Below are 25,155 nucleotides of genomic sequence, written 5' to 3' on the forward strand. Positions count from 1 at the left end.
CCAAGTAAAGTAATGAGACCTCTACCCCAACTTGGCAGTAATAAGGTGGCACCCTTCCCCCAACTTTTGCCAGGGAAATATCAGAATAAGCAAGCTAAAACAGAAGCTTTAAGATCTTATAATATAATGTATCAAACATACAGGTTTCACAAGAAAATCAGTAACACCAAGAATCAGGAAGATCTGAGTGAATGTAAAAATATAATCAACAGGTGCCAACACCCAGATAACAGAAATGTTAGAAATGTCTAGGGAAGAATGTTAAATTAGTTACTTCCAAAAATGCTTTTATGGATATTATGACACACTTGAGACAATGAAAGAGTGGAAAGTCTCAGAAAAGAAATAGACTATATAAAGATGAACCAAATAAAAATTGTAGAACTGAAAATACAACTCAAATTAAATAAAAACATATTTGGGCTCAACAGCAGAATGCAGGAGGCGGAAGGAAGAATCCAAAAACTTGAAGATAGAGCAGTAGAAGTTACCCAATATGAACGACAGAGAAAATAGGCTGAAAAAAAAAAGTTTCAGGGATCTGTGGTACCATAACAAAAGATCTAACATTAATGTCACTGGAGTCTACAAGGAGAGGAAAAAGAAGCCAGGCCAAAGAAGTACTCAAAGAAATAATGACTGAAAACTTCCTAAATTTGGCAAGAGACATGAACCTACAGATTCACAAAGTTGAACAAACTTGCGACAGGATAAAAAGCAAAGAAATGCATGCAAAGGCACATCGTAATTAAACTTCTGAAAATTAAAGACAGAGAAAAATCTTGGCATAACTAAAAAAAAGTGGCACCTTATCAATAAGGGAAAGCAATGTGAATGAGAGTGGATTTATCATCCAAAGCCTTGAAGGCTAGAGGGAAGTGGCACACTATTTTTCAAGTGCTAAAAGAAAGAATGATGAACCTTAAATCCTACATCCAGTTAAAATGTAGTTTTGGAAATGCAGAAGAAATCAATAAAATTGGCCAACTTCTACTAAGATGGACGAAGGAAAAAGCAAAGACACAAATTACCAAATATCAGAAATGAAGAATGGATATCATGAGAGACCCTCCAGACATCAGGAGGATAATACAGAAAAATCACAAGCAATTCTACACTTGTAAGTTTGACAACTTAAATAAAATGGGCCAATTCCTCAGAAAATACACGTTACTGTAAGTCATCCAATAGGAAGCAGATTATTTGAGTAGCTCTATAACTTTAAAGGCTATTACATTTGTAATAGAAAACTCCATATCAAAAGGTGACAGAATAAAAATCACAGAAGCATATTGATTGATGCAGAAAAAATGGAAACAATTGAACATTTACTTATAATGGAAAACTATCAGAAAAATAAGAATAGAGGGGGAAAGGTAATCAACTTGATAAAGAGCATCTACAAAAAATTTTGCAACTTTATTCATAATAGCCGAACGCAGGAAATAATCCATATGACCTTTAAAGGTGGATGGTAGACAAACTGATGTATTTATGCCATGGAATACCATTCAGCATTAAACAGCAATGAACTATTGATACAGGTTGACTACCCCTTATCTGAAATGCTTGGGATTCAAAGTGTTTTGGATTTTTGATTTTTTCAGCTCCAATAAGCATTTCCTGTGAACACCATGTCAGCGCTCAAAAAGTTTCAGATTTTGGAGCTTTTCAGATTTTGATACTCAATCTGTACACACGCCAACTTATATGATTCTACAGAGATTTATGTGGAGTGAAAAAAGCCAGTTCCAAAGGGTTACATGCTGTATGATTCTTGAAATAACAAAATTATAGAAATGAAGAGGACATAGTTGTTGCTAGGGGATGAAGGTTAAGGGCAAGAAAGAGTGTGGCTGTATAAGGGCAAATTGAGGGAACTTTGTGGTGGTAGAAATGTTCTTGTCTGTATCAATGTCAATAACCTAGTTGTGATGTAGTACCACAGTTTGTAGGGTATTCCCATTAGGGAAAGCAAATAAAGGCTATGTGTCTTCTCTGTGTGTTATTTCTTACAACTGCGTATGGATCTATGATTATCTTAACAAAAAGTTAAATAAGAAAAACAAAATAAAAATGAGGCTTTTGCTGAGCAGTAATCAGTATTCTATAATAACAATACACACACACTTGCACATACATATATGCACTATACACTGGCACTATTGCACATAATTTACTATAGATATTTGTTCACACATTAATACTCATTTAACTTGGTCAAATTTTCTTTCTTTAGATTGTATTCTATCACTTTTTTGAGGGTGTTAAAATGGTGCCATGTTGGTAGATGTTACCATCAACGTTTTCTAAAAAAAAAAAAAACTTTTTGGCAACATAAAAATTTGTCAATCATTTATCAATTCCCAAAAATGTGATTCAAGATTTACTTCTCCATGAATTTCAGAAGTCCAGGAATCACAGCTCTACAGTTTCCATGATAGTAATATAGTTAAAACTGTTCTTTTTATGTAGCCTCCAGCTCAAAGAGCTGAACAAAATAGTTGTTAAATACATGCAGTTATTTAATAATTGAATGAATTTGATTGAAAATGGTGGCTATTAATTCTAATTCCAGAACAAATTCCTAATCTTCAATAAGTAAAAGGAAATCTTCCTTCCTACTGGTAATACCCAATGCTGCCTCAATTACTCATATAATCATATACTGGGAGTAATGTGCTATATGGTGGAGTAAATTCCAAACTCTAATAAATGTGTGTTGCCTCACTCTTCAACTCCACTTCAGCATTTAATCATTGTAATAAGGTATTTTTTTTTTTAATTATACTTTAGGTTTTAGGGTACATGTGCACAATGTGCAGGTTTGTTACATATGTATCCATGTGCCATGCTGATTTCCTGCACCCATTAGCTCGTCATTTAGCATTAGGTATATCTCCTAATGCTGTCCCCGCCCCCCCACCCCCCACCCCACAACAGTACCCGGAATGTGATGTTCCCCTTCCTGTGTCCATGAGTTCTCATTGTTCAGTTCCCACCTATGAGTGAGAACATGCGGTGTTTGGTTTTTTGTCCTTGCGATAGTTTACTGAGAATGATGTTTTCCAGTTTCATCCATGTCCCTACAAAGGACACGAACTCATCATTTTTTATGGCTGCATAGTATTCCATGGTGTATATGTGCCACATTTTCTTAATCCAGTCTATTGTCACAATAGCAAAGACTTGGAACCAACTCAAATGTCCAACAGTAATAAGGTATTTCTTAATACCACACTTAATTTCAAACATAATCCTTTTATATATGTATTAGATACAATGTATTTTTCATATCTAATATGTGTATTGTATGTTTATTTATTGTATGTTATTTAGATGTTAATATATTCATTAAAATTAGAGTTTTTAACAAAAATATTATAAATTAACATATAAAATAACTAAAAATATTAAGTTATATTATTTTGTCCATAGTACTAGCAAAGTAATCACGAATTTATTAAGCTAATATATAAAATGACTAGTATTTACCTTTTTTTAATAAGCAGGGAAAAGTAATCATGGTTAGACTATATGTAAGGAACAGAACAGCACACTTATTTTCTAAATAGTTTACTTACTACTTTCAATTTTGTAATCTAATGAATTAGGTCCAATGTAAATACAGATTTAAAAGATGTATTCAATGTAAATAACTCTATAGGGAATATTTCTTCTTTAATGAAAATTTCAGTTTTGGAGATGAAAGTTTCTCATCGGTTCTAATTTCTCATCTATTCTAATGTTACTTTCTTGTGAATTCATGTTACCAAATGTATGCTATACACACACATAGTAGGCACCTTTTTTCTTTCTACACTAATTTATTGTTACTTTTATATCATTTTGGTAGTTTTATTGTTAATATTCATAATATGAGAACATATTCCACTATTTTACATGTTTATAGAAAAACTGAAATGTCTTAAATTACTTCAGTATTCCATAAAGTATATCAGACCCAAGATTAGAATTTATAAGTATTTGAAATTGTAAAAGTTTTAACATTCTAAGCTTAAGACACCTCTATTAAAATGTTTTTCATAAACTTAATATCTGTCTTCTCTTCCCTATAAAGTGATATTTTAAGTGACATTTTCTAGGAATGCTTTCTAAAGTAGCTAGAAATAAAGTAGACTTTTAATAGTGATTATAAAATAATTTTCTTCCCTAGGTGTTATATTAACAGATTTCTGTTGTCCGTTATTAGATAATGTGGTTTTATCTTCCAAAATATTTATACAAACTGAAATCTTTAAAAACAGAAAGTTCTTTTATTGTGAATTTTTTTAGTATGTCTTAAAACCTGATCCCTATATATTTTTTTTCAATTAAGGTGAGAGGCCCTCCAGCTGCAGGGGCATTTAAAGAAAGACCAACCAAGCCCACAGCATTTAGAAAATTCTATGAGCGAGGTGACTTCCCAATTGCCCTTGAGCATGATTCGAAAGGAAACAAGATCGCCTGGAAGGTAAGTCAGGGCACAGCTGTGCCGGACAGCTGCACCTGCTGAAGTGACATCTCCCAATGCCAAACACACTTGGCTGCTAAGTAAATAAACTGGAGTCATTTCTCAGCAAATGGAAGATGGTGGGAAAGCTCTTAGAGAAAGCCCCCCTGTGTCAGCCATCCACCTTGACTAACAATTAAATTATAGCCTGCAAAGAAGAAAATGACAGAGTTGCTTTGCCTTAGAGAATTGTCTGCTGCCCAATTCATCTCTATTTTTATGAGAACCTGGCAGCCCGGCCTGTTTCAGGCAGTCCATCAAATGATGGAACTGGCGGCTGGATACGGAGAGCAACAGCCATTTATCTCCCCCAAATTTCACCTTCCTGCAGGACACTTCCAAATGGAAGCTTTAATTACCTAAATGGATAGGTCAAGATTGTCTGCTCCCTGGAAATGCAGAGTAGAATACAAAAGCAGGCCGATCCGAATCCTGGTTCTCCTCTCCATCCCAGCCTGTGTCAGCAAGTGCGATGGCTGTCACACGTGCCCTGTTAGAGGCTGACCTCCACCGCCAAAGCCATTACAACACAGACATTTTTCTGACAAAAGGTTAATTGGCTTCAAAATAAATGTATTGCCTAATGACTCCATTCTAATGTGGTTGTGTTCCTTTATAAAAGGCTCACTGATGTTATTTGTAAAAACTTGCCAATCTCTTAACCGGAGAAGGCTTTTACATTTAATTTGAGAAAAATAAATGCTGGTCTCTAACCGGCTTCTGCTATTTAATTATTGTTGTTATCAAAGACTTTGCTTTTGGTGATATTTATCAGCTAAAAGGGCTTCTCTGCCTACAGACAGCAAAGCAGTTGTGCACACTTATGAGTATCACATCAGGTTAAGGACAAGAAAAGGTTTTGGCCAAATATTAGTTAAATTAAGCAATTGACACATTTAACTGGGAAGTCCAGCAGTCGTGGCCAAAAGCAAATCAGGAATTGTTTTTAATTAGTAACAAATAAATTTATGTTAAAAATAAAATTATGAATCAGAGAAATCAAAGTAAATAGCTTAAAAAGGTGCATTAAAATTAAATTTTTCCTTCCTGTATAGAAACATTGAAAGGATTATTTGCATTATATCTAGTATGTCTTTGGAAATATTTTCATATTGTTATCAAACATTTGTAATTCTTGAGCAGTCATCCGATATCAGTTATTGAACTTAGAATTATTCCAACTTATGTTACAAGAGGAACTTGGTGGTATCCTTATTAGGAAACCTTACTATAAAATTTTGGGGGGGTGGGAAAGAGGTGAGTAACATTATTGTCTCCTTTATAATAGTCTCTGTTAGAATGTGAACTTGTTATGTGAAAATGTACGTATGATGAGAGAAAATTTATAGCGTGTATAACTAACTTTCATACTTTAGTCTTAATATAAGCATATATTTCCAAAGTTTTGTTTGGATTTTTGGATTCATATATTTGATTGGTTGCATGGGTTTTGTGTTTGCCTGTCTATGTACTGGCTCATACAAGATAATACAATGGAGTTTCTTCAAAACCTGATTCCTGTTGAGTAAAATAATATTCATAATTCTTTATAAAAAGTGAGTGGCTTTTGGTGTTTTAGGTAATTATAACCTACACATAAATCGTATTAATGAAAATAAATTATATAGATTTACTATGATTCAAATAATTTTATGAGTAACCTTCAGAAGTGTAGAGACTAGAAAAAATCATTTTGAAAATAAATTATTAATAAAAATATGAGATGAATCATTTTCTTTATCTTTGATAATCCAACAGTCAGCAGGGATATAAAATGCTTTTCTTTTTTACGGCTATATTAATTCTCTTAAGCTACTATTGATTATAGTACTGATTCAGCAAGCTAAAACATAATAAAAAGAAGAAACAATTTATTTGCTGTCACTGGTAGTGTAATAGCACCTTATTCCGGAAGCTGTGTACTTCTTTTAGAGAGTGTCTACTACATTTTAATTGCATTCCTGTAACACTTAAGATAAGACATTAAGATTATTTTTTATTTTATTTATTTATTTTTTGAGATGGAGTTTCACTCTGTCCCCCAGGCTAGAGTGCAGTGATGCGATCTCAGCTCCCTGCAACCTCCGCCTCCCGGGTTCACGCCACTCTCCTGCCTCAGCCTCCCGAGTAGCTGGGACTACAGGCGCCCGCCACCACACCTGGCTAATTTTTTGTATTTTTAGTAGAGACAGGGTTTCACTGTGTTAGCCAGGATGGTCTCGATCTCCTGACCTCGTGATCTGCCTGTCTCGGCCTCCCAAAGTGCTGGGATTATAGGCGTGAGCCACCGCGCCCGGCCAAGACATTAAGATTATTAAACATAGGTTTGGCAACCATCTATCCATAGTTTCATATTTATTTCATGGCACATTTGATGAAAGGACAATCTGGTGCTAAATAGGAGGAGGGACTTGTTTTAGTATGCCATTCCTAAGGAAGAACTCTTGAGTGTTGAAGGAAGCAGGCCATCTGTCCCCCACAAAAAATAAAAGCAAGAGGCCAAGACCCTGCACTCTTCTCTTGTATGTGGGCAGAGCACTGGTTTCTGGCCATGCAAACCTCTGCTCTCAGTGTCATAGCTCATCCCTCACTGAGGACACCTGAGGAGCAGTGCTTCCCTCCGAGGACACCGGCCCTCTCTCAACTCTCCTCAGATACCCTAGGGACTCCAAGTGGATTTGTGAGCACCTGAAATGATGCACATAACTAAGTGAGAAGCAGGTCTACATTTTTATCAGTGTTTCCAGAGCCTGTGGCTCTGAAGCACTTAGGATGCACTGCTGTAAACCCTGGCACGGGCTACCCCAGCCTCTCACGGTCATTCCAGTCTGTGAAGGTGCTGGTTTGGGGATCCCTCCCCAGGTTCTCAGACTCCTCTTCTACTTGTTCTGGATTAGCTGACCTGATCTTCACCAGGTTAGGAGCCATCGTGTGTTCTTGAAATAACAAACGCACCCTATGGTAATACCAGAAAGTAGAAGCAAGAGTTAGAGACAGACAGATGTCTTTGCATGCTTAGGTTTCTCAGCCCACACCCTACTCTCAGTACCAGTTTCATGCACATGGAAGTGGTCATTTGTTCCAGATGCCAAAACAACGTGGCAGGCTGTGTGTCGTCGTCTCTGCAGCTTCGTCTCTTTCTTGTGGCATCTCTGAAGATGGCAGCAGTGTCTGATCCAACTGTCTGCAGTGGCGGAATGTTCTACATCTGCACCATCTAATATGGTACAACTGGCCATATGTGGTGATTAAGCACTTGAAATGTGCCTACCGAGACTGAGGAACTCAGTTTTTAATTTTATTTAATTTTAATTAATTTTAATTTAAATAGCCACATGGTTACCATATTAGACCATGCAGCTCCAGATTAAGATAATGGCAGTCAGAAATAAATGCCTGAATCTGCTACCCAGATAGATAGAAGGCTATCACTATGTTAGAATTTTTATTATTAAAGTGAAAAAACGGGACTCATCTATGGATTTTTTGTCATGGTTTTCTATGCATATCATAAATTTATCGGTAAATATGAGAAAAGTTTTGCAAAATGTTTGTAGTGAAAATTTCTATATACTTATCAATGGCAAGTTCATGAGCTGTGAAAGATGAATAGATCTCATCTCAAATATGAAATCTACCAGGCAAGCCCAGTAATAGTGTTTTTTTTAATTTTTAAATATGCATTTTCTAAATATCGCTAAAGAATTCTTGATTATCAATGGTTGTAGTTATAAAAAAGCATAAGGAATACTCAAACAAAAATAATGTTAATCTGTTTCTTTTGCCACATTTTCCTTGACCCCTCTAACATTTGGGAAATACGACTGTCGATTCTTTTGCTGTCTTCAATATCCACATTATTGGCAACAGATGAGAAAAGAGCTAAGCTTTCTGGATAAGTTACAAAGCAGATAATCAGATGAATGATGGAATTTTAAAAATTGTGTTTGAGTTTTCTCATCTTAAATTGCCATCCTTTAATTTTCTGTCCTTCTGTAATATAAATCACACACTTCTACGGATGGTGATCAGGGTGGGGACACGGCTCTTTGTAAAGGTTTTCCATGTGGGCATCTGGGGAGGGAAGAAATGCTATATGAATTGGTAAAACACGCGGCCCATTGTCTCTACCTCTGCTGTGTAAATAAAGAGCGAAGAGAAGCATACAAGTGGTTTTGAAACGGTCACTTCAATAGAGACCTCAAGAGAAAGAGATGAAGATAAATACCTGAGGCACTGTCAATTTTTAGAAATAACTATATCGTATTATAAACCATTCATTTATTTTGAAGATGGAAACAGCTACACCTACATAAAGGTGTCTCTAAAATCATTCACTTTCTAGGCATTTTGATGTAGTAGATATTGATACAGGTCATCTTTCTCTATGATAGTGTGCTATGTGACAGAATATGACATGCACTAAGACGGTCTTGTTTTCCACTGAATTTCTAATAACCGGGCATAAGAATGTCCCAGATATCAGAGGTATCTGAATAGGACATAGATAAACCTGTAACCCTCTAGGAAAATCAGGATATAATACCATCCTTTCACGAATGCAACAAAATCACAAATTTGAAAGGGAGAAACTCAAAATGGACTTGTATTTTGTCCAAAATCCCTCCCCACTCCCCGCATAGCACCCAATCAACCCACACCTGGCAATCTCATGATGGTCCTTGTCCAGAGTAGCAGAGATGCCAGAGGCCTTTCTGCATTCTTGTTTTTTCTTCTTTGACATGTAAATGATATTCTATAGCCACCTATATTGAAATGAAATTAATAAAATCAGAACAGATATATATGAGCAGGTATATGTGAGAATGGACTTAGGTGGCCTCTACTCACTGCCAAAAATGTGTCTTCTTCACTGCCCTGTTAGAGATATATAAAATCTCACCATGGAGGCAAATTTCCCCTTAGGCTAATATAGTAATTGTACCTGTTGATTAAAATTTAGATCTCCAGACTTTGTTTTGTATTTAAAAAGACTTATTAATGTTAATCAGATAACTATAAACATTTAATACTTTTTATAAATAAATGTTGGCATAAATGTGTCATTTATATATTTATACCCCACATTATTTCAAAATGGATTTAAATTGTCTTACAAAAAAACTATAAAGTCAGCATAAGTAAGAGATGAGAGAAATGAAAACCATAGGGACCCAAAATGGATCCAGTAACAATGTTAGTAAAAATAGGCATATCCTGAACTCCTATAAGGCGAGATCTTTGTCTGTATTTCTGGTTTATTCACTCACTTTCCTGGTACCTAGAACAGTACTGTCACAGGGCAGGCAACCAAGGATACTTGTTGAATGAAAGTAAAGCATACGGGAGCTGATTATTTTTAAGTTTTATTTCTGTTGCTTCGTAGGCCTCACTTTCCTTATCTGTAAGTGACAACAATATACCAGGTGATTTCTATGGCCCTTTTAAATTATGAGCATTCAAATTAGTTTTGTTTCATAATTATTAAAATAACTGTGAGATGTTCATGGAATACTTCAAAGAACAAATATTGAGTACAAATTTGCCACAGAGATCAATTCTTCTGGTAGCGAAATGGAAATATTAGCAGCAGCACGTTTAATTTGAATCCATAGCACTTTAGGTTCCAGAATGATATGCAACGGTCTTGAGGGGGTTGAACTTTTACCAGGAGGATGCTGTTTAGGTTATACATGAATGCTTTCCAATGACTACTGATCCCTTAAAGTTTGCTTTCAAAATGACAAGTTCGCTTCCCTTTCTAAAGGACTGAAAATGTATGTCGCACTTGAACACCCAAGTAAAGGAAATGCTGTGAATAAATTAATTAGATGCATAAATCACCCTTTATAATTTCCACTGATGGTGTCTCAGACAACACCTTTAATTATGTGTTGACTGACAATTCCATTCAGTATTTCTTCTCTGGCACTTTCTCCTTTTTTTCTAGTTCTTTTTATTTCTCAGCAGCATTGGTATTCAGGAACTATAAAAAGCTCTGACAATGTGACTGTTTTCATTGACATAACTGATAATTTCCTAGTAGGAAAAACAGTTATTGCATACAATTATTATAAAAGTATGCACACATTTTCTTACAATTAAAATCAGCCCCAACTCAGGATAGCTCATTAGCTGTAAATATGATTGCATTTTAAAGTAAATCACACTGTGATGTGATACTCGATCCATTTGCTATCAGAATATTCACAAGATTCTGTAATTTTGAGTTTTAATTTTGTCCCTCAGTACCTTCAATTTCTTAATGTTTCAATTTCTTAAGGATTTAAAAAAATAATGCTATATCTATTGCCCCTAAGGTAAAACTGATATTGACTTTTGAAATCTTGTAGGCAAATTTATTTGAGCTGAATAATGTGTTTCACATCAAGGAGAATGAATGTTCTCTTAGAATTGTCCTGGGCTTCTGTTTCTTTTGATAACTGCCAAAGCTTGAGTTTGGATAACAGGACTTAGTAGAATTTGCAAGGCAAATTTTACAAGAGAAGTGACAATTTACCTTATTTTTGTACAAGAGATCGGTCACGTTCCCACAATTATTTCCTTTGTGATTAATTAATAGACAGAGCTTATCCCAGAAGTCTTGAAAAAAAAAATCCTCTGGCAATGAGTGTACTATTCTTAATGCCACTCTTTTATTTGATGTAAATTGCTACATCTTAACAGTGTAGAGCATGAAAATACAGCCATGTATCAGAAATAACTTTTATTTAAATTGGTTAGATGACCTCTGAAAACCAGAAGAAAGATTTTCTGCTGAATGGGCTGGTGCTCCCTGCTGCCTATATAATTTATGTGAGAAATTAGTGCAAATGGTTCACTTTTATGGAGCAGAGCTGCTTGTAGCAAGCCTGCAGAAACAATTTTCCCCCAAGCCTCCATCTGTTCTTCAAACTAGGGCATATGCCATCTCATCGAGCTTGAAAGTCAACTGATTTATAACTCCTGGAAAGTGCATAGATTGAAAAGAAAGGTCGACTGCTGCTCTGTGACAGTGATTTGTTTGGCATTGGCTAAAGACAATTCACATTACCAGGGACCCAAGCGGAAACAAGAAATGTTGTAAGTTTCAGATCTCAGTAGACTGACAACTAGAAGAAAAACAAATCACTCCTGCGTTTTAAGTCAGATGACCACCACGGTTGAAAAGTAGGTCTTGGTAGTGCTAAGGGTACCAAAGCTAAGCTGCCACCCATATTGTCACTTAGCATCCCATGAAGAAATGTGTCACTGCCACCCTCTCAGTGAGGTAAATGTTGACATTGTAGAAGTATCAGTACTCTAATTTTTAAACAAAAAATGTGTGTCACTGCTTGTCAGAAAGTTCTGTTTGGAAATAAAAATTGGTCTTTGATGAATTTTCTATATCTACCCAAGGTTAATCTCCAGTTCTATTCCAATTAGTAATTTAATGAATGGTTCCCTCCTGTCTTATCACTCATCACATGTCTCTTCTCTTTACTGAAGCACTATTGAGATCAAAAGTCCTTTGACAGATGACAAATGGAATCAGATTGGCAGTATGCTTGTAAACAACAACAAAAAAATCATTCTTTGTTTGATGTTTTCATTTGAGTAGTCAAAGTATCATCCTCCCAGATAACAACTTTTAGTATATTGATGTTTTTGTTGTCTTTTTTCTACATGTGTGTATGTTTTTTATTTTGTCGAAACTGTATTTCACATGATAATTTTTAAGGAACTCAAAGGAACATTCATGGTCCTAATTAAGAGAGGAGATTCATAGTGGACATACTGCCACAGGAATTCTAATAGTTTTTTCCAGTTTAATGACAATGAAAAAGACAATCATCTTTTAATGTGCAGGTTTAAGTTTTCAGCGGTCATTACTAAGACCTTTGGAAAAGAGATACCCAAACATGTTTCTATGCAAAGCTCCATGTTAGCAGGGATGCACACACATGGCGTTTCCTGTAGTAATTCTCATGGCATGGTGCCCAACCACGTAAGCAGGCTTGTCTTTGTGAGCATGTCGTTACCATGTTTTTGAAGAGCATAGTAACTACTATTTTCACAAAGTTCATTATCTATGAAGCACATTTCTTGCTATTGGGAAAAGTATAGAAATGGACAGAGTTGACAGAATCATTTTAAAGCCAACCTCTGCCCCTACTCTAAGAGACTGTCTTTACAACAAATACTCCGGCGGAATTTCTAAGATTGGGTTCCAATCTGAATAAAGGAAAACCCATCATCCTTTGTAGCCATAAATTCTCAAATTTTGAGTTCGTTTTTAGATTGATCTCTCTCTGTTCATGCATAGTTTTAAACACTTAAAAAACCAGGTATATGGTTTGAATATTTCTGAATTCTTGAATATCTTGAAAATATAAAATTTCAACTTTCTTGTACATAAAACACAATTTAATTGAAATTAACATTCTTAAATTACAATTGCTTCCCTTCATATCTCTTTAGAAGATAACATCTTTGTATTCTATTAATAACATGTTATGTATATTATAACACATATGTATTATATATATTATAACACATATGTATTATAACATATATTATAACATATATGTATATGTATAACATATAACATATGTTATTATGTTATGTATATCCAGTTCCATTGATCTCATTTTCTGTAGAAATTCCCTTTATTTTCTGCCTGCACATTTGTTATTATACTGATTTGCCATTGCATGTTACATTTTCCTCTTTTTCTGTATCTTCACAGATAATTTTGTGGTATGTTGAGAGATACTGTGTCAGAGATTCGTGTCAAGATGCTATGTATATATGCTGAAAAATTCAGACTAGCCTGATTTTATTCCTTTAATGTCAATCTATTCTTGTTTGTTTGTTTGTTTTGTTTAACATCCTTGGTAACTGCACTATTTTTGTGTAATTAAAAATTGCTTCCATGTATTTTTCTTTTCCTTTTGTGTATTCTTCCTTTACTACAGTAAGCTTATTGTCTGCTTACTTGAAACTTTTTCTCAACTGAGGAAAGTTTTCTTTTGTAATATTACTTATTGTCACTCTGTCCCAATTTTCTATTTTCTTTCTTAGAACAAATATTACATGTAGATTATACATTTCTATTCTATTATTTCTATCATTATCTCCCTCAATATTTTTATCTCTTTATCCTTGTTTTAACTTCTGGCAGAGCTTTTTTTTTTTTTTTTTTTTTTTTTTTGAGACAGAGTCTTGCTCTGTTGCCCAGGCTGGAGTGCAGTGGTGCAATCTCGGCTCACTGCAAGCTCCACCTCCCGGGTTCAAGCGATTCTCCTGCCTTAGCCTCCTGAGTAGCTGGGACTACAGGCGCCCGCCACCACACCTGGCTAATATTTTGTATTTTTTTTAGTAGAGACGGGATTTCACCATGTTAGCCAGGATGGTCTTGATCTCCTGACCTCGTGATCTGCCCACCTAGGCCTCCCAAAGTGCTGGGATTACAGGCGTGAACCACCGTGCCTGGCCAGAGCTTTCTTATGTTTCCTATTTTTGTTGGTATGGATCTATCCATTACTGCCACCAGTTCAAATTTTAGCTTCGCTTAGGTAAACTGCCCTGCACCTGGCCAATACCCAGTGTCTAGCATGAGCATGTTTCACCTGCTCTTGTTCTGCTGGCCTAAAAGGGGACTTTGTAACTTCTGACACTGAGATAGCTGGAGTACACAAACACCTATAATCCCTAAAAGGCACAGGTACCCAGCTTTGTCTTCGCCTGCCTTTACCTATAGCATTTTGCTTGTGGGACACACTAGTTTCTAGGACAGAATGCAATATGGTACCAGAAATCTCTGTCCCTACAGCGATTTGTTGTTGTTTCTTGAGTTGACTGTGAATGGATGTAGGAAGGGTGAATGGAAGTGGATAGTGCTTTGTCTTGAAAGGCAACTACTTCAAGGTAGCAGGCTGGTGGCCTAGTCCCTCCTGCCCCCACCGTCACCCTTTTATTCTAGACCTTATGTTTCTGACAGGGCCAGGAAGGGGGATCAGAAAGTGTGGGAGAGATGAAAAAGCTGACTACCTGCTTTTGGATTGGTGCCTCTGGTTGCAAAACATAAGTTGACTATGAATTGTGGTTTTCTAATCCAATTCAATTGATCTCATTTTCTGTAGAAATTCCCTTTATTTTCTGCCTGCACGTTTGTTATTATACTGATTTGCCACTGCATGTTACATTTTCCTCTTTTTCTGTATCTTCATAGATAATTTTGTGGTATGTTGGGAGATAATGTGTCAGAGATTCGTGTCAAGATGCTATTTAAAAACACTGAGTCCAATTCATTTTTGTGCATCAATGGACTATATTCCTTTGCAGAGAAGTAATGTGATCTCATTAACACTTAGGCTACAGTGACTTGTCTATTCATAAAGGAATTGAGTACTTATAATGGGAAAGACATGGTGCTGGGCTCTGTAACCTGCATAATATGAGTTCTAGTCTTAAGAAGCTTATTGACTAGAATAGATCACTATTCAAGGAAGAAACCGAAAGTCCTTTCAAAGAGTATATATCAAGTCTTAAGACAGATTGCTTCCTCTTGCATAGATCATAATTCTTAATCCTTTATGCTGTATGTGTTAAACATTTGCTACTTCAGTGATCTGGTTCAAATAATTTCTGTAGACAAACTTTTCAAATTGAGAGTCTCTATAAAACTTTTGCCAGTTCATAAATGGTTATCTATTTCAGGGAGTGCAGCTTGCTGACACTTTCATTTTTCTTGTATTTCAGTTTTTTTAATTGCCATATTAAGAAATAATAAATTTTACCTTTAAAATGACCTTTAGGTAGTCAATCCACATACCTATGTATCTACATATTGTGGCAATCCCAAGTATCAATAAGATATTACCAACTTCAATGTTCTACTCTGTACTTTGAAATAAACACTTTGAAAAAAAATTATGTTTTTAACCTATTTGTGAATTTTAAAGATTTAGCGTGCTTGGGATTCAGTCTGATTTAAGTCTGAAGACATTTGGAGTCATGGTTAAATACGAGCTGGAATTTCTCATTCCAGCTTTCACGTCTCTTCATCTCTGTTCTCTTATTTTCTATCTTTTTAAATAACTGTGTTTCATTCACTTTTTAATTCACTGTGTGTTGTAGGTGATTTCCTCAACTCTGTCTTCCAACTTAATAATTTACTAGTTTGATCTACTGTATAATTTGTTGAGATTTTTTCACATTTATTTTCAGTGAATATCAGTTCTGGAATTTATATTCGTTTCTTAAAAAGATCTGCCTACTCTTATATTTTTCTCACTTTCTGGTTTCTCTTACTGTCTTTATCAGATTGTATTTTTAAGTCACTCATTTGAGGTTCTTTTTCACACTCATCTATTACCTTGAGTTCCTGGGGTGTGAATTGGAATGTGCCTTCTGTGGGAGTCTCTCGCGGCCTGGGTTGTGAAGGCAGCCATGTGGTGTGCTTGCAGGTTCGTCTCTGCAGGACGCACATTCTGAACCACTTTCGATGTGAATCAGCCTTCACGTCTCCTCACTGGGCTCCCGCTCACTGCTCTAGATTTGAGTTTCCCTTTCATTGCTGGGGACTTAGTATTTGCTGATCTTACTTTTGAGAATGGCTATGCATTTATTTATTTTATTTTATTTTACTTTTCCTCCAGTATTTATAGCTTTTTTTGGCCATATTGACCAGAGGTCTTTCTATTAATTCTGTCAAATTGTTTTCTCAATTAACTGAATATCTTCGCTTAGATGCAGATTAAAGTACCATCTTGAGATGTAATCTTTCCTCAATGTTAGACCAATTCTAATACTTCCTCAAGTAAAAAAAAAAAAAATCAATGGAATAACATATGTTTTGTATTTCCCATGGAAGTCCCTTTATGTAAGCAAGTTACCTTTATGTAAGCTGATGTGTATTGCAGGATTGTCTATGTGTGTGTGTAATCAAACACACATAAATTAAAACTCTTTTGAACATAGCAAAACTTGGATTTGGAAAAATCACAAGGGAAAAACATAAAAATGTTGTGCCAACCCACAACTCTCATTTTTGTATGTATATACTACGTGCATGTGTATGTGTGTATTTACATGTATATGCAAATATGTGTAGACATTTTGTTCCTATTTCAGTACTGGAGTAAAGATTTTTCTTTTTTCTTTTCTTTTCTTTTTTTTTTTTTTTTTTGAGATGGAGTTTCACTCTTGTTGCCCAGGCTGGAGTGCAATGGCGCAATCTCGGCTCATCGCAACCTCCATCACCTGGGTTCAAGTGATTCTCCTGCCTCAGCCTCCCAAGTAGCTGGGAGTACAGGCATGCACCACCACACCCAGCTAATTTTGTATTTTTAGTTGAGACGGGGTTTCTCCATGTTGGTCAGGCTGGTCTCAAACTCCTGACCTCAGGTGATCTGCCTGCCTCAGCCTCCCAAAGTGCTGGGATTAAAGACGTGAGCCACCGCACCCAGCCAAGATTTTAATTTTCATACTGTAAAATTAAGGTGGGTGGGGTTATCCTAAGGAGACCTTTATCTTCTCAATGTTCATATCTATTAATATGAATCTCTTGAGAAGCATTAACCCTTCCATTGGAAAACATCTTTTAAATGCTTTCCATTTGCAGTAAGTTGCATAACATTTTACTAAATATCATTAAATACTTTTTAAAAATCAACAAATATAGCATTGGATTGGAGGTAATTTAGTGTTTAGAAATCATCTTCATAGAAATAATCACTGTAGATTTATTATTAATTTTTATTTTTGAAGAGTTGCTTGGGTAATGATTAAGTAATTTATATATGCACAAAAAGACTGTTCATTTACATAAATTTTTATATATTTTAAATGCATTATGAGAAGTGCTAGTGTATTCGATTGGTAATATTAAAACCACAAGTCAAAAAATACAAAAGTTAAGATTTTTATAATTCTATTTGGGAATCTCTTGCTTTTTCTGTTGGTGTGGGCTATAATTTCAACACTGCATTATTCTAACTTATTACATTTAATAAACTAACAATTGGGACTAGCTTCAAATCTCAAGCAGCAATTTAGCAGATGGTTCATTTCATGAGAAAGAAATGTGGACTATGGTGACTATGAGTGTACTATTGCAGAAATGGAAGAAAGTGAAAGTAAAATGTATTGGTTAGTTGCAATATTACCAGTAATATTTTGTCTGGCCAATAATATTAGAATGTAGATCAATTTGCACAAATAACGAGCTCCACAACCAAATGAATAATCCTCTATGGAATATACTAGTATTGCAGAAAACCTTTTTGGTAAGAAATTTTGCATGCTATTACTGTAAAGCATCATTATTTGGCTTCTTAAACAATCACTTTGTTCTCCTCATCATTTGCTGTCTTGTACTTTATACATCAGACATCTCTGTGCATGTAGATTACCAACCATGCTGCCTCTCTTTTTGTCTCTGAACCTGTACAATGCTGGCCTCTCTTGAATGCCTCCATTGCCTCCATATCCACCTCCTCTGCTCAGCCTATAACTGCTCATCTACTTACACCTGGCTCGGCTCTTACAGTCTCCTAAAAGTCTTTCCTGACTTTCCCAGGCCAGATTGAGTACCCTTCTCTGGGAAACCAGCATACGCTATTACCGGTCTCATCACTGAGTAAGATAGTGATCTCTTTTCCCATCTCCCCTCAAGATGGTGGACTGCAGAAGAACTGGAGCAGGGTTATTTAACTTTGACCTACCTTAGCCCCTGATACAACATGAGTAAATATTTTAAGGCTGATGTTTCAAATGATTCATTAAAATACATTTTTATACTTTTCATATATTTTTGTTTGTTGAATACAGTAGCAATTTGAATTTTCATCTACTTGCGAACCAAGAATGAGGGTGGTTATCTGTGACTTTTAAATTTTCTTTACAGGCCCCATAGATCTTTTGGTAGCTCTATTTATTTTTGTTTTCTTATAGAATGTAGTTTGCAGTACTTTTAAAACCTGTATAGTATCAGCTCACTGAATATTGCTGATTGCTGAAGAAAAGTATTTGTTCATTTAAACCCCAGTGATCTGATCATATTTAAATTGCATTCTTATCTATGTGTTGTCTTTAAATATGTACTATCCAATTGGTGCTCATGTAACTTGTAAGAAGCATCATTCACTTGCTAGGCATTACCTGAGTACCTACTGGGTGTCAGACCCTGCTCTACTCTGGAAATTGAGCAGTGAATGAAGCAGTGAAATTCTCAGTGCTCATGGACCTTCCACTACAGTAGGAAAAATGAAACAACCAAACAAATAAATATAGAGACTGATAAATGGTAATAGTATGAAGAAATATAAAGCAGGGTGAAAGAGAGAGTTGTGAGAGGATATAGCACCCTTTTGTGGGATGTTCAGAGGAAATTTTCCAAATAAGGTGACATTAATGTGTAGGCTATTTGGTAATATTGTCTAAATTATTTTTAAAAATAAGAGTCCTAACTTAATACTTTGCCCTGTTTAAAATGCAGTGATACCAAAAAGAATAAAGTGTTAAAGAGAATGCAATGAAAATAATCTAATAAATTGTGCACTTTCAGGACCTAGTACTGAAAATCAGTGTAAGAGTTATAACCCAACACTAATGAATTAACAAATTATATTTTAATTAAATTTTTATTCCACTAAAACCCTAATTAAGGAATCATGAATGACTGTGTTTTGTACATTTCAACATAAATATTTTGTGAGTTTATGCAAATATGTATTTCCTTTGTGAAAAGTACTTTTCACATTTCAAAAATAAGAAAAAACTAAATAGCCAAGCAAATCCATTTTTTATGTCCCCTTTCTCTCTTATTTTGAAAGTAAAATCATTACTAGCAAGCAGATTTAGAAACAGCAACAGGAAATGATGAGACCCATGTGAGCAGATGAAGTGTCATATCCAGATTGTCTTTAGAGAAGGCACACGAAAGCAAGCCCCACATGCAGGCAAGGCCTGGCCTGTCGGGAAGACACATTCAGATGGAGTCACAGCTCACGAACTTTTTGGGATACAAATATGTAAAAGTTTCTGCTATGGCAGTTGTATAACAGGATGTATCTGAGAAATTAATGGGATTAAATGAAAAGAGATGAAACTGAGTATTAAAGACGTGCACTATTCATTTGTTTGTTCTGAGCATTCTTTCATCCATCACACATTTCGGAAGGTTGCAATTTATTAAGTGCAGTGAAAATCACTGGTGATATAGGCCTCTGTGCAGTGTATAAAATTAGTCATGAGTACAGTCATGAGCTGCATAATGTGGTTTTGGTGAATGATTAACTGCATACTCGATGGTGGGACCATAAGATTGTAACGGATCTGAAAAATTCATATTGCCTAGCAATGACATAGCCATTGGAACATTCAGCAACATATGTTGCCTTTTCTCTGTTTAGATACAAAAATATTTACTTTTGTGTTACAGTTGCCTGCAGTATTCAGTGCAATCACCCTGCTTTACAGGTTTGTAGCCTAACAGCAATGGGCTACACCGTATAGCCTAGGTGCATAGAGGGCTATACCATCTAGGCTTGTGTAAATACAGTCTTTATGATGTTTTCACAAAAACAAAATCACCCAAGGACACACTTCTCAGAACATATCCATATCGTTAAGTGATACATGACTGTAGAAAGCAGTAAAAAGTAACTTAAAATAGTGAAAAATTACTTGTATTTTGGAAACAATAAATCTAAATCCTGCCTCACTATTAGCCACAAAATTAGTAGATAAAATTAGACATCGAAATTATTATATCAGAAATCTAAATTATGTTTAATTAGTGTACATATTTTTGAAATTTATTTTGCTTTATAAAATTATTTTAACCTCATAAACATGTTCATTTGTTTAATTTCTTTCTTTTTTAAAAAACTAGAGATGGGGTCTCGCTATGTTACCCAGGTTGGATTCAAACTCCTGGGCTCAAGCAGGAGTAGCTGGGACTACAGGAGCATCTGTATCTTAATGTAAATATGATAAGAGTTTTACAGCAGTTGAAGTGAAAACATGCTAAATTTTGTATTGAAAGAGTAACGGAATATTTAAAGGATATTTAAATATATAACCTTAGCATGTCTTTGAAAGGACACATGATCAAGTCCAGATTCTAATAGAGAGATACCATTGTCACTTTAAGGAAGAAAAATTACTTTTTCTCATTCATGGCCGAGGCTCCTGTAATAAAAGACAAATTAGCAATAAAAAAAGCATAGAAATTTATCTAATATAAGTTTTATAAGACACGCGAAGCTTCATAAGGAAATGAAGACCCAAGGAAATGGTTAATCCCGCGTGTTCTTTCTAGCAGGTTTGATGAAGAGGGGACAGTTGTAGAGAAATAGGAGAGGACAAAGGAAGCTTGGCAAGACCTCTTTGTTCAGATTCTTCCCTGTGACCCTTTGTCTTCAGAGATAAGGATGTTCTTTTTCTCCGGGTATAGGAAGGGCACCCCTCACATATGAGGGTCTTATGACTGGCTTTAGGAAAGCAAGGTGGGAGAAGGTGGGAGAATGTGAGAGAGAACTTCCTGCTTCTTCCATTTTGAAAGATGTGGCATATTTGGGGATAGCTGTCCTGACCCTGTCATCACTGAATCCCTACTTTGGACTTTAAATTATCTTGCACTGCCTTCTTCTTATTATTTATTCAAATGGGACCCTAACACAAAACCAATGTGGTATAGAAAGTTAACAGCAAGAAGGGCTAGTGTCTCTGTGGCTGCAGTAAACAGGAGGAAGGGCGTGGTCCACTCTCAGAATGCTGTCATGGTTCAGAGCTGAGGGATTTAATATTGGTTGGGTATTTTTTTCTCTTCTCTCACCCTCTTGTCCTATTCCTCACTGTATAGCAACACCAATGTATTTACCTGTTTGGCTGGACTACTTTGATGGACTTAAGCATAAAGTTAAAAGGGAGGAGACCAACCTCAAGTGTACTAACTTGAGCAGTTTGGGGAATCAGGGATTAAGATCTTGTGCTTCTTGGAGCCCTGGGGACAATGGTTGAACTCCGTCAGGCAGCCAGACTGGAATCAGGTGGAGTCACTGACAGGTTAGAAGACCTTAATTTTGTCATGCCTCTCACTTCCTGTGACCTTGGCCTGCCCCTACCCACTCACCCACATGGCTCCAGCCATACTGGCTTCCTTGATTTTCCGAGAAAACAAAACGCCCAGATCTCCCTCTAGCCTTCATCAGGAATGAGTTTCTCCAACTCTTGGCCAACTTCCCCTCTTCAGGGCTGTGCTCTGATATATCAAAGCAGTCATCCTTGGCACCCATTCTCATCCCCCTCTCCCCAGGGACACAATGATGTTTCTCCAGAGTCAATACCATGCCTGTCCCAGGCAAAGACACTGGGATAAGAAAGACATTTTGTCTGTGGCTCTTGCTGCCATCTAGTAATAGCTCCAAATGATTTCAGACACTAAGGATTAAAGGATGGTGATCTAGTTGAAAGTGTGCAGGCATGGTGGGGGGTGGATGTCTTACCTTACAACGATGTTTACTTATCAAGCATTTAGTTATTTGGGCGGCTTTGGTGGAAGGCTCAGCTGAAGGAGATGAAGTTGGGGAGAGAGGACTGACACATCCTGAGACATCCCTTCTAGCTGCTGCTGGAACCTTCTTACTTTTCTTACTTTCAACACACACATTCTCACCTCTCCTTTAGTCATGAATTTACTCATTTATTCAAGAAACATGCATTGAGCATCTTTGTTACTGCCATTAGTTCCAATAATATCTTCTATTTTTAATCTGCTTCATTTTGTCCTATTCTGCTTGCTATTAAAACCCACCTCTTCTGTGAGAATCCCATAGATTATTGTTATTCTTCTAACATGCTGTTCATTCTTTGAACCTAGAGGAGTGCAACTTTCTGATGGTATTTGGAGCACGGAGGCAGGCAGGTAGGGTTTAGAGGGTAAGAGGGAGACAAGCAGAGCTAAAGGGTTTTGAAACTGCCTTCAAAGCCAATGCATACACCACCACTTATTCATTCTAAGATAGGTCTTTGTGATTAAAAGTTAATGGTGTGCAATTTATATTTATTGCTTTTCATTGTTTTATTAAATATTTCATTCGACAAGTACTTATTGAGCATTTATGATAAGCCAGACATTGATTAGATGCTGTACATACAGCATCTAAATTCTTGCCCTGGTAGTGCTTGAGATCTTGAATAGGGTGAAATCATAAGAATGCCATATTATTTCTTGGCATTAGTGAAACTTGATAAATTTATTTTGTTTCTTTGATTAAACTTCCTTTTGTAAGTTCCAGGATACATGGCAGGATGTACAGATTTGTTACATAGGTAAATGTGTGCCATGGTGGTTTGCGGCACCTATCAACCCCGCACCTAGGAATTAAGCCCAGCAAGCATTAGCTATTTATCCTGATGCTCTCCCTCCCCCTGCACCTCCACCCCACAAGAGGCCCCAGTGTGTGTTGTTTCCCTCCCTGTGTCCATGTGTTCTCATTGTTCAGCTCCAACTTGTGAGAATATGTGGTGTTTAGGTTTTCTGTTCCTGAGTTAGTTTTCCAAGGATAATGGCTTCCAGCTCCATCCATGTTCCTGCAAAGGACGTACTCTTGTTCCTTTTTATGGCTGCATAGTATTCCTTGGTATATGTGTACCACATATTCTTTATCAAGTTTATCATTGATGGGCATTTGGGTTGATTCCATGTCTTTGCTATCGTGAATAGCACTGAAGTGAACATACACATGCATGTGTCTTTATAATAGAATGATTTATATTGCTTTGTTTATATACCCAGGAATGGGATTGCTGGGTCAAATGTATGTCTGGCTCTAGGTCTTTGAGGAATCACCACACTGTCTTCCACAATGGTTGAACTAAATTACATTCCCATAAACAGTGTAAAAGTGTTCCTATTTCTCCATAGCCTCTCCAGAATCTATTGTTTCTTGACTTTTTAATAATCGTCATTCTGACTGGTGTGAGATGATATCTCATTGTGGTTTTGATTTGCATTTCTTTAATGATCGTGATGATGATGTTGAGCTTTTTTCATGTTTGTTGGCCGCATATATGTCTTCTTTTGAGAAATGTCTGTTCATGTCTTTTGCCCACTTCTTAATGGGGTTGTTTGTTTTTTTAAGAAAAGACATTTTTTAATCAATTATTTTTCATGAAATCCAAATATGCCTTATCAGTATTCCAATCTATGTGGGCTGGTTGTTTCTAAATTTTATTTTTAATAATTGAGTGATATTAAATAAAATTCTTGCTATATTTGGTTTAAAATGGTTTTGATGATTAGCTTTTGTTAGTGGCATTTACAAATTCTAAACAACTTGTACCACATCTATTATATTCTTTAGCTTCTGCTGGGATTTGCTATGTAAAAGAGAGTGGGAACAATGTAGCTCACATTATTCTGATAATTAACATCTGTGAAGGACAAGCTTCTGCATAAATTTTTCCCATAATGGGAGGAAGTGAATAGAAACAGAATGAGCATTGTAAGCTATGGTTTTAATATTTAAAATATTTTTCTCTTAGGAACTGAACCTCTAGCTTCTGCACATAAAAGCAGTCTTTTTTTTTTTCATTTTTTTTGCCCAAATAAAGATGATTCCAAATAAACTATTGTATTTTGTTTGATGTCTTCCTTTCTACTCAACAAAACCAATAATTTGCAATTTGAATAACTTTTCAAGCAATTTCTCTTTCTTTTTTAAAAATCTTTTTTATATAATTTATGAAATGAAGATTTAATCAACATTTGAAAGGAGTGATGCCATCTTGATTTTTTACTTAAATTTCTTTTACTAGACCTTTCACAGTGGATTCAGGCATAAGTGCAGGGTTTTAAACTTTTTCCCCATCAACTAATAATGAGGTGAATTATGGAACATAATAATTTGTCATAATTTCCAAAAGAATGGGCTCTACAGCCTTCCTATTTCTAGTGTCAAAAGATGAATTAACTTTCTTTAGTTACCTAACCATAGCCATGTTGCTAACTTGATCTCAGCTCTCTTGGAAAAATGGGACTACTTCCATATTTAGGCAATATTCCTTCTAGCTATTAACATGACTTCAGTTTAATTTGGTTGTCTTTCTTCTAGTAACTGCCTCATTCAGAGAAGATATTACCAACACTTTTTGTCACTTTTGATTTCCCTCTGGAGCTCTTTTATTCTCCTTGCCTTGATAACTTGTTTGTGCGGACTTTTCTGGAATTGGAGCATTGTTTGTATCTTTTAAAAAACAATATGCTAATTATTTTGAAAAAACAATATGTTGTTTCTTGACTTTTTAATAACTGCCATTCTGACTGGCATGAGATGGTATTTCATTGCGGTTTTCATTTGCATTTCTGTAATCATCAGTGATGTTGAACCTTCTTTCATGTTTGTTGGCTGCGTAAGTATCTTCTTTTGAGAATTGTCTGTTCATGTCTTTTGCCCACTTTTTAATGGGATTGCAATTAAAAAATATGTACTTAAAAAAACCAATATGTTAATTAATTTGAATTTGTAGGACTTTTTTCATTATAACAGTTTTACTTTTACTAATGATATTTTTAGAAGTATTGATGCAATCTTATTTCTCTTCTTTTCTAAAATTGTGGTAAATACCCATGATATAAAATTTAACATCAT

At 35.6% G+C, this 25,155-nt stretch overlaps 1 protein-coding gene across 3 annotated transcripts in view; it reads left to right on the forward strand.

Annotated features, from left to right (window-relative positions):
- PACRG (parkin coregulated) overlaps nucleotides 1-25,155 on the forward strand; it is a 580,605-nt gene that overhangs the window by 87,664 nt on the left and 467,786 nt on the right. For all 3 annotated transcript variants that reach the window (XM_058435659.1, XM_058435660.1, XM_032162072.2), the window contains exon 2: nucleotides 4,340-4,474. In XM_058435659.1, the coding sequence (XP_058291642.1) occupies nucleotides 4,340-4,474 (135 nt within the window). The remainder of the gene's footprint in view (nucleotides 1-4,339; nucleotides 4,475-25,155) is intronic.

Source organism: Hylobates moloch, unplaced genomic scaffold (assembly GCF_009828535.3).
Source record: "Hylobates moloch isolate HMO894 unplaced genomic scaffold, HMol_V3 SCAFFOLD_2, whole genome shotgun sequence".
In the NCBI taxonomy this organism is placed as follows: Eukaryota; Metazoa; Chordata; class Mammalia; order Primates; family Hylobatidae; genus Hylobates; species Hylobates moloch.